The 16,533-nt window shown below is 42.5% G+C and overlaps 1 protein-coding gene across 2 annotated transcripts; it reads right to left on the bottom strand.

The window, feature by feature from the left end:
- Positions 1 to 404: 404 nt before the first annotated feature.
- LOC116957337 (uncharacterized) lies at positions 405 to 16,032 on the bottom strand. Of its 2 annotated transcripts, XM_076055803.1 has the most exons (4): positions 15,917 to 15,985; positions 9,288 to 10,933; positions 7,102 to 7,188; positions 405 to 3,590 (listed from the first exon to the last, which is right to left on the bottom strand). In XM_076055803.1, exon 4 carries the CDS (start codon positions 3,547 to 3,549, stop codon positions 2,320 to 2,322), a length of 1,230 nt encoding a protein of 409 aa, XP_075911918.1. In that variant the 5' UTR covers positions 3,550 to 3,590; positions 7,102 to 7,188; positions 9,288 to 10,933; positions 15,917 to 15,985; the 3' UTR covers positions 405 to 2,319. The 2 variants fall into 2 exon arrangements, with proteins under 2 accessions (XP_075911918.1, XP_075911917.1); XM_076055802.1 differs by lacking the exon at positions 9,288 to 10,933 and having other exon boundaries at positions 15,917 to 16,032.
- Between the last annotated feature and the right edge of the window lie 501 nt (positions 16,033 to 16,533).

Genomic DNA, 16,533 nt, shown 5'->3' on the forward strand with positions numbered 1-16,533 from the left:
AACATAGCCACTTCCATGCCCTCGTCGAGGAGGCAGCTCTCCTATCTGACAGTTACATGCTAATTTCTCACATTAACATCACTAGCCCCGGACACACTTCTTAATGACCCTTGGGCTACTCCAATTTCAAACCTTTTAAAAGTCTGCCTCAGCAACAGACCATGCTTTCACAACTGATGACGGACGCATGTGATGCGCCAGAAACGTCGTGATTTATTTCATGCCTACATGACTTTACCGATAGAACGAAAGCGTTTGTGATTTTATTAGTTTACATTGGACCAAGGGCAAAAACAAATAGCGAGTTTTCGTCCGGGGGCTTAGTTTGTTGTATGTGTACTTTGTTGAAATGTAAAACCAACAGTTTGTCAGTTAAAAGTTAAGATAGGCGTAGCAGACAGACAGGCAGACAAATAATCACGTTTATTAAGTATGAAAAGACAACATAATTAGCGTTGTGGAGAAAATATCTCCTTTATGTAACATTTCAGTGTTTCCCTTGTGTGTACTATATTCGTGATTTCGAAGACAAACATTGAGTTGGGGGATATGGATCCTAAGCTACAAAAAATATCTTTGATCCTGTATCACATGAACAGCAGTCACGTAAATGTACTGCACAGGTTACTGTCAAAACAAACGTTCGTCTATTTAGGACATTCCATTTATGACCATTTAATTCCAAATGGCACGTACAGCAAAATCTCTGCTATCACGTACTTTTTACCATGCGGAATGCTCTATTAACCGGCATCTGTCAAGCGGCAATATAAATATAACTTCACATATCGAGAAAAATTCTGGCATCTTGCAGCGTGCTTCATGACGTTGCTGAGTGGTGGCACAAATGGAGTCGCAATTGCAATCTGTAATCGGCCATTGTGATCGTGTTGTGGGCTGCCTAACCTAATTGTTTCACTGTACTTGTACATACAGTACTGCACTACTGTACACTGTAATCTAAACAGCACCACTGCTTCTCTACAGTAAACTTAAAATGTTGTACAAATGACTGGTGAGTACCTCTGTAAAATAGTAAATTATTTTGAATATCAGTTAAAATGTATGCTTAATTTCTTCGTAAAAAAAGTTTTTACATTTGAGAATTTTGCTGAACCATAAAGTATACCTCTCAGACAACCTGCACATTTGATGAACTGGCACCACCCTTGATTTCCCATGGATGCTGGATAAGAGCTTTTGCTGTGTATGCTCAGAATCAGATCATGTGTTAAAATTATAACTCTAAATTATCAAGCGACACATCGCCAACATTCAATAATTGAATTGAAATAAACTGCATCACATTACAGTGCATTTATTGTACACTGATCTCTGAATGGATGACTACACCTGCATGCATTCTTAGAATGCGAGAAGTGATAGCACGGTTGATATTTGTTAAAAGAGTTTCAAAGTTCACATCTGTCCGGCAGCCCTCATGATTACTGCAGCAATATTGACCAAAAATCTGCTTAACAGTGGATGTTCAACAATCATGGTGTCAGGGTCAAAATTTGCCAGATTAGAAAGAATAGCCACAAACGACCCGACTGGGGTTACACATCAATCATTGCTCCACCAAACTGGCAGGCGCATGTCCACGTGCAGGTCAGTACTGAGTCACCTTCTACCACAAAGGGACAGCTGCCACTTGGGCTAGCCGTCGAACGATTGAGATTAAATATGATACAAGCCGCTTGTAGTTGCTGAAGCATTTCACCTTTGATTAGCAAGATTGGCTACGTACAGCGAGAAAGAAATAACACATTTATGCAAGCGCCAATTATTAATATAAATATTATTATAACACATTGAATGCTGTGGAGCCTTTTTGTCTACTACTCCTGCTGACAGATCTACCCAACCTCCAAGTCCACACATGCTGGCCGCTCCTACTCTGCATCCTCCAAAAAGTCCACCTCCACAAACTGCTGGGTTTCATTTCACTCTCTCTCAGTCCGCAGCCTCCTCCAGTTTCAGGCTGCCTCTATTGACCACTTGGAGGTTAAACCCTTGCAATGGGAAAGCCACAAATCTGGCTGTCGCCTGATGAAGCTAGTTGTAATGACTGGCGAAACGTCACTCAGATTGTAAATGTTGTGGCTTGGCTCTCCAACACACCGGTGTGCTGTACTAGTGATGAATTGGCATGTTCTTTTTACGTGACAACCCTTACTAGTTGGCTGTGTCGGGTGGTGGCGGGTTTTAACGACACATTTATATATTTACGCGATCTAACCCAAAAACCTCTATTGTGGGAAAGGCCTGTGAATGGAATGGAACTTCGTTTTTCTCAGCTCAATGATACACATATACTTAGTCTCCATTTAACTCAGTATTGCCTAAAAAATCCACCCACACCTCCACATCCACAAATTGCTGGGGGTTGCCTCGCTCTGCCTCAGAGTCCACAGTCTCCTCCAGCTTAACGCTGCCTCGATCGACGTGAAGGTCGGATTTTGGAGTTGAATCTTCATCCTCACATTTCACTATCACTTCTTCAGACTTTACCGTCACTTCACTTTTCACCTTCACTGATTCAAATTTCAATTTCACTTCTTGACATTTCGCCTTCACTCCTGTCCACGTTTCACATCTCAAATGTCTTTCTGGTTCTTGTTTCATGAGGGATGGACTCATTGCAGCACTTGGACTTTCACAAGCCGATTTCAGATTAATTTCCTGATGAATGGTTTGATGCTTGTTTCGATCCCCTAACTGTCGAAAACCGTTCTCCCCATACACAGTGCACTTTAAGGGTTTTTCTCCTACGTGTGCTCGCTGATGGTTTTTAAGATATGTTGACAGTGAAAATTCCTTCCCACACACAGTGCACTTGAAGGGTTTCTCTCCCATGTGTGTTCTCTGGTGTGTTTTAAGCTTTGATGACCATGCAAAGGCTTTCCAACAAACAGTGCACTTGAAGGGCGTCTCTCCTGTGTGTATTCTCTGATGTGTTTTAAGATGGGATGACTTTGCAAAGGCCTTCCCACAAACAGTGCACTTGAAGGGTGTCTCTCCTGTGTGACTTCTCTTGTGTATTTTAAGATGTGATGACGTTGCAAACGCCTTCCCACACACAGTGCACTTGAAGGGTTTCTCTCCCGTGTGTGTTCTCAGGTGGACCTCAATATATGATCGATGTGCAAACGCCTTCCCACACAAAGTACACTTGAAGGGTTTTTCTCCTGTGTGTATTCTCTGGTGTCTTTTAAGAGGTGATAACTCTGCAAATGCCGTCCCACACACAATGCACTTGAAGGGTTTTTCTCCTGTGTGTCTTCTCTGGTGTCTTTTAAGAGCTGATGAATCCGCAAATGCCTTCCCACACACAGTGCACTTGAAGGGTTTCTCTCCCGTGTGTGTTCTCTGATGTGTTTTAAGATTTGATGACCATGCAAAGGACTTCCCACAAACAGTGCACTTGAAGGGTTTCTCTCCCGTGTGTGTTCTCTGGTGGACCTGAAGATATGATGGATGTGCAAACGCCTTCCCACACACCGTGCACTTGAATGGTTTCTGTCCCGCTGATTGTTTTTGCTCCATATGACCAATTCTGTCCAGCAAAGTGGCAGAGGAACTTGCAGCTGCAGACAGAAAACAGTAAAATCCACGCAATGTATGTCAGCATAAAAGCATAGAAATGCATATGTATACAGTCACACGTGATATTCACATTTTACATGGACAAGAACACTAACACATTAACGAGAAATAAAAAAAATCACCCTCAAATTTATCACACAGGCTGTTTTATGGCACTTGCTCCTATTGACGATCAGCTGTTGGCCTGGCATAGTAAGGCAAGTGGTCAGTATAATGCCTGGAGGCCCTAGTATATTTAATATCAATGATAACCCGTAACTCTACATACAGAATTTCGGTTGTATCTGGCTATTGAAAAAATGTTAACTATTGCAAAAGTCTGCTAAAAATAGCAAATGGTGTTAAAAATATAAATATTCGGATTGGGCAGATATATGATAAAATGGACAAATTAATATTCAATCGCAATTTGTAAGTCCGAAGCCAGGCTCAGATTTGCTTGAATGCTCGGAGGGACAGATGTAATTTCAGCTTCATGTGCTGTCTTTTCCATGCTTATGAAACGTTCCATGTGTAGGGGGGTTCTAGAAGGTGCGCGTTGTGATGATTGTAAACAGGTGACCAGAAGGCACTGTAGAGGTGGACGACATTGGGGCTGACTGTGGAAATCATCAGGGTTGACTGTTCAGGTATCAATGTGGTGGAAACCATCGGGCCCTGAAGATAGCCATAGCAATTACGAGTGTGGCAGTCGTTACACTTGGACTGTATATACGTTCGGAGAAATAAAGCTATACTTCCCTGAAAATGGATGTCTAAAAGGAGCTTCTTTACACCTGTAATAAAAAAAAAACCTATTACTTTGATTAAACCTAGGTGTTTAATATGGTCAATATACTTTACAGCAAAAATAAAAACTTTACACTCTCACGCATTGGAACAGCGGAGAAAGTGGTGTTGTGGCTAGAACCATGCCTGGCTAGATGCTTATACTCTTCACCAAGTACTTAACCTAGGAACAATCAACCCAGCAGAGGACTACAATAAGTTAAGCTGTCACTTGTCAATCATGTCTGCTCTCAGCGATAATACAACTCTGAATGTGGGCTCCATAATGCAGTGAACGAAGAAACCTGCCTCCGCTCCCCATATAGATACACTCTTATGTACAGATATGTTTCACATGGATCATTAACAGATTATATCAAGAAAACAGCCACCATTCACCACTAATTGGTAGTAACATCATCACAGTGGTCATGCCATGATTGGTGCGAATTGAGGCCATGTAAGTGTGGAGCACTTGCCAGTAGGTCATGGGAATGATCCAGGTGTCAAAGGATGACTGAGATGACTGGCAGATGCACCACCTGTGCTACCCACTGTTCCAACTTGCTGCATTTTAGCCACCCAGCGCTCCACCCATTGATGTGTCACTCCTCTGACCTCATTGTTGCAGGACGATTGCCTCGAACTACACTGCAGCATCCTTCAAGGACCTCCACCGCAGAGGCCAATCTTCACACTCCTGGTACCAGTCATCAGCAAGTCCGATCACCTCCACATCTTCCAATCTCTTCTCTAGCCCATGCCATACCTGTTTAGTCCCTCGTATCCGAACTAACTTACGCTATATTCTTAGCTCTTTCGGCAAAGTCACATTGAAGGGAAACAATAAAACTATAAAATATATAAAGCATATCTATAAAATATATATAAAACAATATTGTTTTTTATTGTTTTATATATATATTTTATTATTTTATTGTTTCCCTTCAACGTGACTTTACCGAAAGAGCTAAGAATATGAATTACTGCAGTCACGAAAGCTTTAAATCAAAATTTTACTTACGCTACTTGAGCATGCAGTTTCTGAGCATGCGGGATTCATGCCCAACGAATGCATCCTCGCCTGCCAAATAGCCTCATTGATTATATTCTGTATGGATATCTCAGGGATTTGTAAGCTTCGAAAACCATCAAGTCTGGCTCAATAGAGGATGAATCATAGGCAGGCCAGCCTTAATTGTATAAGCCAGCACAGATGGTTCTTTAAAGGAGTCCATATTTCACATCCACAGAGAAAGGGGTCATAGTTGTGGGCAAGAAGATTCAGTGATTTACATGGAGCAATGGTCCAGGCAGCTTCCTCACCATGTTAGGCAGTCTAATTAAAGAATGCACTCGACTAATATGAATTGAAACTGTAGCTGCCAAACCAGAGCTGGTTGTCAACACATTAACCAAGTATGGGAGCTCCTCCACCACCTGTAGAACTGCCTGATTACTAAGAGGCGAGCAGGCGGAATGTTGGATGAAATGAAATACCCAGGCAGGTGCATTATTATTTTGGAAGATATGTAAGGCGCCTCCTCATGATGAAATTCTCCAAGTACAGAACAAGAGTCCCTAACTCCATCGCATTGAGTAGCCATTGCCAGATCAGCATACATAACATGGTTGACCAGCAGGAAATGATCCCTTAACTATAACCAGCCATCGAATAGCCTCTCATTGTAACTGTACCAAATGTATTTTTGTAGGGCCAATGTGAGGTTATCAAAACTATGTAAATATTGAAGATGCCATCTTAATGTACAGACAGTCCACGGGTCATGGAAGGGTTAGGTTCCCGGGAACAATCCGTAACCCGAATTTCCCAATGTCGGGAACTGAACAATTTTCCCCCAAAATCAAGACAAAATCCCATAGCCGGAAAGTTGTGCCGCCCCTACCAAATTACTCGTTCATTTTCTCTCAGTACTGTATCACGCTATAGTTCGTTTTCTATCGCGACCTGTATCGTATTGCTGTACATACGTTCTGCACTTCCTATTATTCTTTCATTTCATCGAATATCTACCCTAACACTACCCATAATTAAACTAATGGAAGAAAAACTTATCCAAATGTTAATGAACACCATAAGACATTCTAATATTAATTGTTAAAAGAAAACAGTCACTTCCAAATATTCATTTACCGGGCATAGACTAGGCCGAGACCTCTCAGATCGCTGTCGGCTGAGACCATAAGCAATCGAAGTGCAATTGTGTTAAATAAAGTACATAACGTAAATAACTTATTAAATACACTTCTAATCAAAACTATAAAGAGAAACATGGAAAAACAAGATAGTTCTAAGCACAGAAAACCAAAATTACATAATGCTACAAAAGAAAAATAATTAGGCAATGCTACACAACAAATCCATTGACCTTAATCTTTTCCAGTAATTATTGCAATGTAATTAAGGGTGATATTACACTGAAAGTTATGAGACGATGTGACAGATACAGGAAACGCACGGTAACAATGTAACAACATGACTGAGAGTGCAGAGCAGCTATACACCACAGCCTTGGGGAAGATGCCGCCTGCCTTATGCCTCGCTCAGCGTTATTCATCCACAACCTCACCGCGCTGGACTACTTGCGCTTAAGTAACTAAAGCAAAAATGTCCGCATGTTGATTTTTTTTACATGATTTATGGGAGCATTTCCGTAAGGTTGGATTTCCGTAAGTAGGGTCTTGCGCTACCCGGGGACTTACCGTAATGGTTGTGGCCAGAGGGAATTCCTGTCACACGCCAACTTGAACAGGAAACGGCTCCGAATCCTTGTCACGAATTTTCCGGGCCTGCCCAAAATCATAAAAATCCTTAACGAATGTGAGCAGAGGGGCAGGAATATCGAAAACAATGAACAACCAAAAGCCGAAGCCTCTTAATGGTACTTAGGCCTTGATTACATCAAGAAAGCAGAGAACTAGTTTCTGATAAACAAAAAAAATCGATACATCTGTGCTGTAGTATATGAACAGAAAATACAGGAGACCTTTGAATATCGCGGGGGTTACGTTCTTGGAATGTGCCAAGAAAGCCAAAACGGCGATATTCAATACTTAAGCCTTACCGAAACAATGGGTTTAGGTAAACGGCAACCAAAAATACGCATCACAACTGAAATAAGTATTGTACAGCATGCCAACTAAACTAAAAACAAAAAAAAAACAATTCAGTTAGCGTGCTGCGCTATGAACCCAGCGACCTGAGTTCAATTTCCTCTCGCGCCCAAAACCATGACGATTATCTGAATTGGCCCTGGGCTTTCTGTTGTATATATAGGTGTTATGAAAATTGATGAAAATAATGAAAATTAAATGAAATTCGAGATTTGCATAATTTATCCGAAATTATGTTAATCAGTGTAATTATGCACATAAATTATGCTGATTCGAGAGATAATCGTATTAATGTATGCGAGTGGGCGTGGTTAGGATAATGCAGGTCGTTATGGATTATCAGGTCGAGCCTCGGTGACGAGGATTGTGTTATGAATTGGAATAACGCAATTAATCGTATGCAGTGACGCAGGCGTTGTGAGCGTGAATGACAGAGAGTCGATTCGACTCTGCTCTTTAATTCCGTATTATCGATAAGGATACGATTACTCTCGATTGAACATTATGAATTATGTGTTATGGATTATGTGTGGTGATAGTGTGCTTATGATAGGTCCCCAGGATTCAGATCTCATATGCAGAACAATATTATGCAGAATTTCAGGAAGAATCACACACAAACCTTCTGCTTTAATCAATTTTATTTCTAGCTAACTTTAATTTTTGGATAATATAAAAACTCAATCTCGGGATTTTGGAATTTCAACACAGCGTTAACATGATACCATCACGATTGCGTTGTTTCACCTCGATAGCGGCACCTGTGGTTAATTCCCGACGCGTAACGCAATCAATCGGTTGTTGAGAGAGAGATTAAAAACATGCGAACTATTCTATCAAACCTTAACTTTATAATATGCAAACTCGTATGCTTGAATTGTTACACAACACGGCACTTGGTCTTTGATTCGTATCCAATCCTTAATACATTCTGATATGCGAAGTTATTATGCTTTAAATCGTCAGCACAGTACCACGTTGATGTTCGTTCATTGATTCATAACGATTATGAATTTAAAGCGTTCGACTGAAATACTTCTAATTGCATTATCAACACCACTCGATGGCCGCAATGCTTCGTTACTTGAATTGTCACACAACACAGCATTCGGTCATTGATCATGCGCGGCCCTTAATGCAATTATTGTCACGTTGTTAACAATAGGATGACTGATTATTATGCAACGCTACTCGTTGACAGGGCACTCCAACCAGTATTATTCTTGGAGGCACAAATATGCGTTTGAATTCGTTATTTCATTCGTGGATACCAGCAAGATTATGCAGAAAGACAAATATTAACGAACGACTCAAGTATTTCTAATCAACTTCTCAACGCGACTGAATGGGTGGCGATGTTTCCTTTTGAGATCCTTATCTCGGGCCAATCTTTTAATTAATTGTGGCCAGACCCCTGACAGGGAACCGGTTGAACACGCTCTCTATCCCCGCGAGCGGCGCTCCGTGGTGAGGTGTCAAGAATTAATCCTTGTTAATGGGTCAGTTGGTAATTTATGCGGTTAGCAGTACAGCCCCATCACAATATTACAGTGGAAAATTATGACCACTCTTAAAAACGATGGATTATTCACTCGGTCGTTGCGATGTTTCCACAATCACGGATGGTTCAATGGCTTGAGGTTTTAGGCTTTGTTAATGACCCGTGTGTGTGTTGAATGGTATGAGTGGTGAAAGAGTAGGCCAATGTTCGGAATCGATTCTTTGCGTCAAGCAGACATCTGGTTTGTCGTGTAGTGGGGGGCAGTGTATCATACGTATCAGTTGATTCTTCTCTCAGTAGTTGGTTCGGACTCGACGGACGTTGGTGAACGAGTAGATACGTTGTTGTAGCTGCGATGACCGTCTGGTAGACGGCGTTAGAAGCACGCCCGCAGCGGCGCGGTTGTACGCGGACTCGGTAGGTAATGCGCGCAATACGTCTGCGAGCAGCTGGCACGCTGGTGCTCCGTCGTCGGCGGTTGTAGATTGCAGGCTCACGATTCGCTCGTGGTGGCGCTGGCCGCTAACAGCGGCAGCGGGTCGCCAATCGGCGACACTCGCCAATTCGGCGAGTTGTAGAGGAGTCTCCGGCGTCGGTGATGGCTGGTCTTCTGCTGAGATGAGTTGAGCGGGTCTTCTGCTGAGATGAGTTGAGATGAGTCTTCTTCTGTTGAGCTGAGTTGAGATGAGTCTTCTTCTGTTGAGCTGGCCCCGAGGGCTGATGAGCTGATTTCAATGCTGAAACGGCTCCTTTTTATGCCAAAAATCTCTCTCCTCGGCTCCCCCTCACGAGGCGGAGCTATCTTTGATCTGATCGTATGTCGGTGGGGGGGGGTTCGTGTGTCGGTGGTGGGGGGGTTCGTGTGTCAGTGTGTATGTTTGTGTGTGTGTCATTTATGACACGGTCCTGTTCGGGTCTTTCCTCAAGCCATAAACATCGAGACAACAGACACCTCGATTCATCTTGGTGGCGTCTGGTTGTCTACTCCATCCACCCAGAGAGAGGGGCGGGTTCCCCCCCCCACCCCTTTTCCGTACGCGTTCCGACGCACGAAGAAATGGGTAAGATTTTTTTTTAAGTTTAACATTTCACATCACAGTTGGTATCTTATCATACACAGTTATGATCCTGCTTGTGATTCATAGTATTTGATTTATTTCCAAGTGAAGATGCTCTTCCGAGCGTATGCATTTTATCACGTGCTGCAGGGAAAGACAAAGGTGGCCGGGATCTTCCCATCTCTCTATACTTTGCAAATATCATTTCGACTCCACATTCTACCAGCCTAATCCACCCCGTTACCTTGGCTCTTACTTAGTTAATTAATTTTCGTCACTTTGTGTGTTTATAAATGTGTGACAGTTTAACTTAAAGCTCGCTCGCTCTTTTGCTGCCTGTGTGCAGGGTGGGGTGGGGGCTACTACTAAGTTCCGTGTGTGGCAGATGGTCCCCGCGATAACGATCTGTTTGCCCTGGCGTGAAATTCCTCTCTTGCGCTCTTCGGGAGAGACAAAGGTGGTCAGGAGCACCTCTTTATACTTTCGACTTATATTTCTCAAATACCATTTGGTCCCATGTTCGCCAAGACTCGTGTTTGTAACTACGTGCTCCCGACACCTCTCGGTTTTACCGAGGTTCGAATTGTTATGATGGAATTATTAAAAAGAAAAATAATTATCATCCTGAGTTTAAGAGGTCCGTTTCTTGATTGTTGGAATCCATATCCCTTGGTTCTGTAAGGTTCTATAATGGAATGTCGTGTAAGGTTAACACGTTGTTATTATTAATATTATATTGCAATTTTCTTTAAAACTTTCTTTGCCTGGTTGCCGTGTGTGGGGTGGGTGTGTCTCCTCATCAAACCCGGCTGGCTTTTCCAGATGGCCCCTTGTGATAAGGTGTGATTCCTGCTTCTCCGCGCTGTGAGAGAGACAAAGGTGGTCGGGGTTGCTTGGGATATTGTTTAAACTCTTTCGCAAGTTTGCCCGTTGTCTCATTCCTTCTCGATAACCTTTGATGTGACTCGGTATTCCTGCTCCAAGCTTTGTTTTAACAGTAAAAGTATTAAAGGTGAAAATCATTTGATAGCGAATTAATCATTGGATAATAATTCACTGATGTATCTGGTGGCCTGGTCTTGATTGGAGTGAGCGCGAGGACCGCTAACTTTAGCTTATTCTTGTTATTGCATTTTAAATTTGAACCGTTGTTTTAAAAAAAAAATAGTTTAACCCGTGGGCGTCCTCATTTATGGCTTGCGGAGGGCTTCCCTCTGCGTGACCTCCCTTAGGGCACATCAAACTCTTGTTCATCTGGAGATCTTCGCAGATAGCTGCTAACATCCTCGCCTCGAGAGTTTTATTATTTCTTTATTTATTAATGGCCTGTTATGACCGACACCTGGTTTTTTGTGTGCCTGGCTTACGGGTTTTATTAATTATTTTTTCGTTTGTTAAAAAAATATGATATATATAACGGCAAATATTATTGTTAATATCAATTTTGGAAAAGGCTCATATACAACACTTCCCAGGTTGACTCAGCGTCAAATAAGTACCTGGTGTGTTGTGTAAACATCGCCACTGGGGAGACAAAGGCGGCCGGGAATGGTGCTGCTAACCTACCCCTTTGTGTGCCGTGCCAACCTTTATCGGTGCTACTTGCCCTAACAGTCTGTTAAGGCTAAATGGCAAAGGTTGAGGTGCCACCGATTTCCCCGTGTTCCTCACCCACCCCACCCTCCTTCCCAGAACAGTCTTCCCAGGAAAGTGTAAATTGGTATTTTTTGCTATTTGAACCTATCTACGTGACTTTACTGAAAGACCCAATAATATGTAAATTGGTATGCAAAGAGGCTGCCCGTGATAGGTCGAAACCGCAAGAAAAAAACCCATGATATACAAGGGTCTACTGTATGACATTTGTGCAGAACTGCCATGGACAATTGGGCCTTGCAAGCATCTTCTCTGCAGGTCAGGCAAGCTGAATATTCATTATCTGGCAATCAGTGTGGTCGAACGTTAGATCTTCGTCCAATCCAGCAGAGATCATCGTTTAGTCCATGTTTTGTAATAATGTTCTGTATTGCAACCTGTGTAAAATCACCACCCTCCCTCAGGACCTTCCTTTTGAAGTCAATTATGCCCGGCACTAAAACTGCTCTTAGACTGTGGGTTGCCCAAACCGTGCAAATGTCACCAATCACAATATTCTGGGTTTACACTGTCACCAGATGGTGCACCAGATGGTGCACCAGCCAACCACTAACAGAGTGTGATTACTTCCTGGAATATTTAAGGCATAGCAAAAGCAACAAATACATATACACAAACACACAAATTAAAATACACAAACCCGTGTGTTAGCTACCCAGCACGTTAACACACTCCCAAAACACCTCTACAAAACCAGTAATACTAACAGAAGCTAAAAATGCAAATGAAAAACAAGGTTATGTGTTAACTTACACTCGCAGTCAAATAAAATACATTAACACACATGAGCATATTCCAATGCACACACACACACATAGTTACCCGCAACAGACCCCCAATATAGCCTTAACAGTAAGTTCAGGAGGAGTGAGTGGGTGTATGGCCAGCACCACACCCGACCGCTTTTGTTTCCCCAGTGGCGATGTTTACACACTGCACCAGGCACTCATTTGAGGCTGAGTCGATCTCGGGAGGCCCAAGTCTGGTTCAGATAGTCACTGGTGTTGGTGGCGGTGAGTGGGAATCAAACTCGTGTTGCCTGGTTCGTAGCGCAGCGCGCTATAGGTTACATTACCGCACGCAACAACAGCCGCCATTTGCCACGAAGTGAGCTCTACCAATTCTAGATTTGAAGCTTTTGTGACTTTAAGGATTCATACTCTTTGGTTTTATTCGGTAAAGTCACGTAGATACAATAAAACAAAAAAGATTTTCTTTTATTGTTTTATTTTATCACCGTGACTTTACCGAATAAAACCAAAGAGTATGAGCTCTACCAGTTTGAGTATAAGGGAACACACACCGACTGACAGCAGATGCTACCGGTCAAACTGCCTCCTCTCCCAGTTACAGAGGTTTTGCCCACGCATTGCAAATGTCACCAATCACAATATTCTGGGTACACCACTCTGGTAAAATGTAGCAGCCACTGATTAGTAAGACAATCAGAGATATATTTAAGTCTATCTTTAAAACTCACCTCCGTAAACTGGTCTTCATCCCCCCCCCCCTAGTTTTGCCGTTTACCTGAGCGAGTGGGTGAGTGATTGGGTCACAGAATGGGTGAGTAGTTGTATGCTTGAGTAGGGAGTGAGTGGGTCGTCCAGTGAGTGAGTGATTGAGTTAGTGGGTAAATGAAGCTTGAGTTCTGGCTGTTTACCCTGCAGGATGTGTATATTTCGTACTTTTGATTCACGGCACGGATTGGTGGGATCCACGGATGAAATGCAGCACTTTACAAATGTTAATTAAAATTGTATTATGAATATTGCAGGCATATTATACACACCAATATGTACCATATGCTTCCATATAGATGTTAAAGTAATTTTTTTCTCGCGTTATTTTTCATGAGTAGGCCATTGTGTACAGGTGTCAAGGGTTAAATGTATAATGATACAACTATTTTGATGAAAGAAGGTAAGGCTTTAACTTTTAGGCAATAATACAGGTGTTAAGATCAAAATCTTTAAAATTATTATCTGTCTTCTGGAGGAATGTCACAGGTGTCCAGTCGAGGCGGGTCAGAAAGGTACAAAAACAAACATGGTTGGCTACGTCCGGTGTTAAAGAAGTTCAACTCACATACAAAAAACGATAGGAGTGCAAAATTAATAGAAATGAATAAAGTACATAGTCCAATTTGAAAACAGATACATATTGCAAGGCAGCATTAAGTCTGCATTAACCACACATTATTGTGGTATATTTTAACACAAACATCAAGTCTATATCAACCACATGATATTTTTTATTTACAAGGATATTTTTTCTGTATATAGTGGTACCCCGGAGATCGAACTTAATTCGTTCCAGAAGGCCGATCGAACACCGATTTGTTCGAACACCTAATTAATTTTCCCCATAAGAATTAATGTAAATGACATGAATTGGTTCCAGACACAAGAAATATCTCATTATAAAGCATTTTTCACGAAGTTTACAGTAATTACATGCATACAAATATTTAAAAGAAACAAGAAACACAATAAATAAATGGAATAAATGAAATAAATGCACATTGAACTTCACTTTACCTGTAGTAAGGAGAGTTGATGGCTTGAGTGGAAAGTGGTGAGGTGGTGTTATTGTTTGGAAGGGGAGTCCCCTTCCATAAAAACGTCAGGTAACTGCCCTTCGGGGGTTCTTTCTCTTTTGTGCCTCTTTTCTGCCACCGAGTCACTTGAGCTCTTTCTGACTGAAGAAGGCCACTTGTGTTGTGGCCGAAACGTCGTGAGAATTTGTATTGTTTTATTTTATTATTTTCTCATTTTACGTGACTTTACCGAAAGAACCAAATAAGATGAATCCTTGCAGTCAAAGCTTTAAATCGAAAATTTACAAAAAAAGTTAAGGATCGATGTTTTGCGGGTAACTGCACTGGGTGAGAGCTACGCATTAACTGAGCCTCTCACACGGCAAAACCTTTGTCTGGGCAAGCGTCATGCACGCTGGCCAAATGAATCTCAGCCGTACAGGTTCTTTCAAGTCGCAATTGTCCGTTCGACCTCCGAATTTCGTTCGGTTTCCGGGGCAAAAAATGTTCGGAAATATCGGTCGAACACCGATTTGTTCGAGTTCTGGTGCGTTCGATCTCAGAGGTTCGACTGTTTTTGCTCTTTATTTGACTTGTTATTAAATCATTGGACAATACGAAAAATCACGTATCGTCTTTTGGCATCTCAATTCTGCCATCTATAACCTCGTTTAAACTGACAAAAAATCACTAAAGTTTGAGTGGGAATGTAATTGCTATTAAGTTTGTTTTGTAAATCTGTAATTTTGGAATGCGTTGATGTCTGCCCGCCATGTCGCCGTTAAAAATTTGCTTCCAAGCTCAATGGGTGTTACTCGTGAAATTAACTTCTGATTGTGAGTGGGTGAGTGGGCCAGTGAGTTTGGGTGAGTGGGAGGGCGAGTGAGAGAGTGGGCGAGTGGATGGATGAGTGAGTGGATGGATGAGTGAGCGAGTTATAGAGTGGGTGGGAGGGTGGATGAGTAGACGAGTGTGTGGATGGATGAGTGAGTGGGCCAGTGAGTGGATTGCAATGCTGAACAAATGCCTCCAGTGTACTCAATCGGGAATACGCGAATAAGCATCGCCCCTCCCCCCGACTGCAAACCAACTCGGCAGGACGCTCCTGAACTGAAGTAAAGAGACTCAGTGTGATAAAGCACTCGAGTGTGCACCACGGTGGAGAGATTTTCACGACATCGCTCGGTATAGAGGTCGTGGGTTGGATCCTGACGCTGACGCGTGTTTATTTGGAGTTTGCGCGTCTCACTCCGCTTTTCCCCTCCAAATTTTGAAACTTGAGTTTAGAGCATTTGGCTGCTGTAAATTTCCACACGATTACAAGCCACTTCGTTGTGGGCAGGTCGCTTCTGAAAGAGATTTCTAGCTCAAAATAGAAATATAAAAAAACGTGATTTTAACGTTGTCAGCCAGGTGAGGACAAATAAAAATTAACAAAAATCAAAGCAAATACAATCAGGCGATGGCAGGAGGCAAGCCCAGCATGGTTAGGCCACACTTTGTAACGTTCCAACCTGGACATCGATTCCATACTCGGTGCTACACTCAATTGAGATCCCCAGGAGAACAACAGAAGAAGCGAGGCTGCACCTAAATACACAACAACAACCACCACCAAAAACCACGACCACCACCACGATGTGAACTTCTTACCTCGGATCTCAGTTGAGTGGCGAGCAGCTTTCCGGGATCTCGTGAGGTCACGCGGAATAGCGCGGCGGGGGAGATGACATGACGTCGCACCCTCCCGTTGAATAAATTATGTTAATGAGTCATGCGCTGACAAAGAGTGATTGGGCGTGGCTTTGCCCAAATCATTTCACCGGTGACATGACGTCACTAGCAGGATACACACCCCCTGGCGTCTCGCGACGATGACGTCAGGTGGAGTGTTAAAATGAGAGAGAGCACGGTGAGGAGTGATATTAGAGTTTAAGTTTATTTAGATTCCTTTAACATGTATTCCTCTGTTGCACAGGTATCCCTTGGGTGGGTAAGCTCAGCTACAACAAGAACGTGAACATTATTGCGCGTGTGTACACTGTGTGTGACACCACTATCATCATCATCATCGGCACCATCATCATCATCAATCCCGTCATCATCAGCACCATCATCAGCAACACCACTTTAATCATCATCAACACCACCATAATCATCAACATCATCATCAGTATCAACAACAACCGCAATTCGTCACTATGTGGCGCTTGTTCCATGCTAAGGCCACGTGAAATATCAAACGCCCGCGTGCAAGAGGTCACGTGACA

This window comes from Petromyzon marinus, chromosome 72 (assembly GCF_048934315.1).
Source record: "Petromyzon marinus isolate PM22_M1 ecotype Great Lakes invasive population chromosome 72, UKy_Petmar_22M1.pri1.0, whole genome shotgun sequence".
NCBI classification, from domain to species: Eukaryota; Metazoa; Chordata; class Hyperoartia; order Petromyzontiformes; family Petromyzontidae; genus Petromyzon; species Petromyzon marinus.

Bases quoted from the DNA above. Each gene is read 5' to 3' on its own strand.
- LOC116957337 (XM_076055802.1), bottom strand. From the start codon at position 3,549: ATGGAGCAAAAACAATCAGCGGGACAGAAACCATTCAAGTGCACGGTG.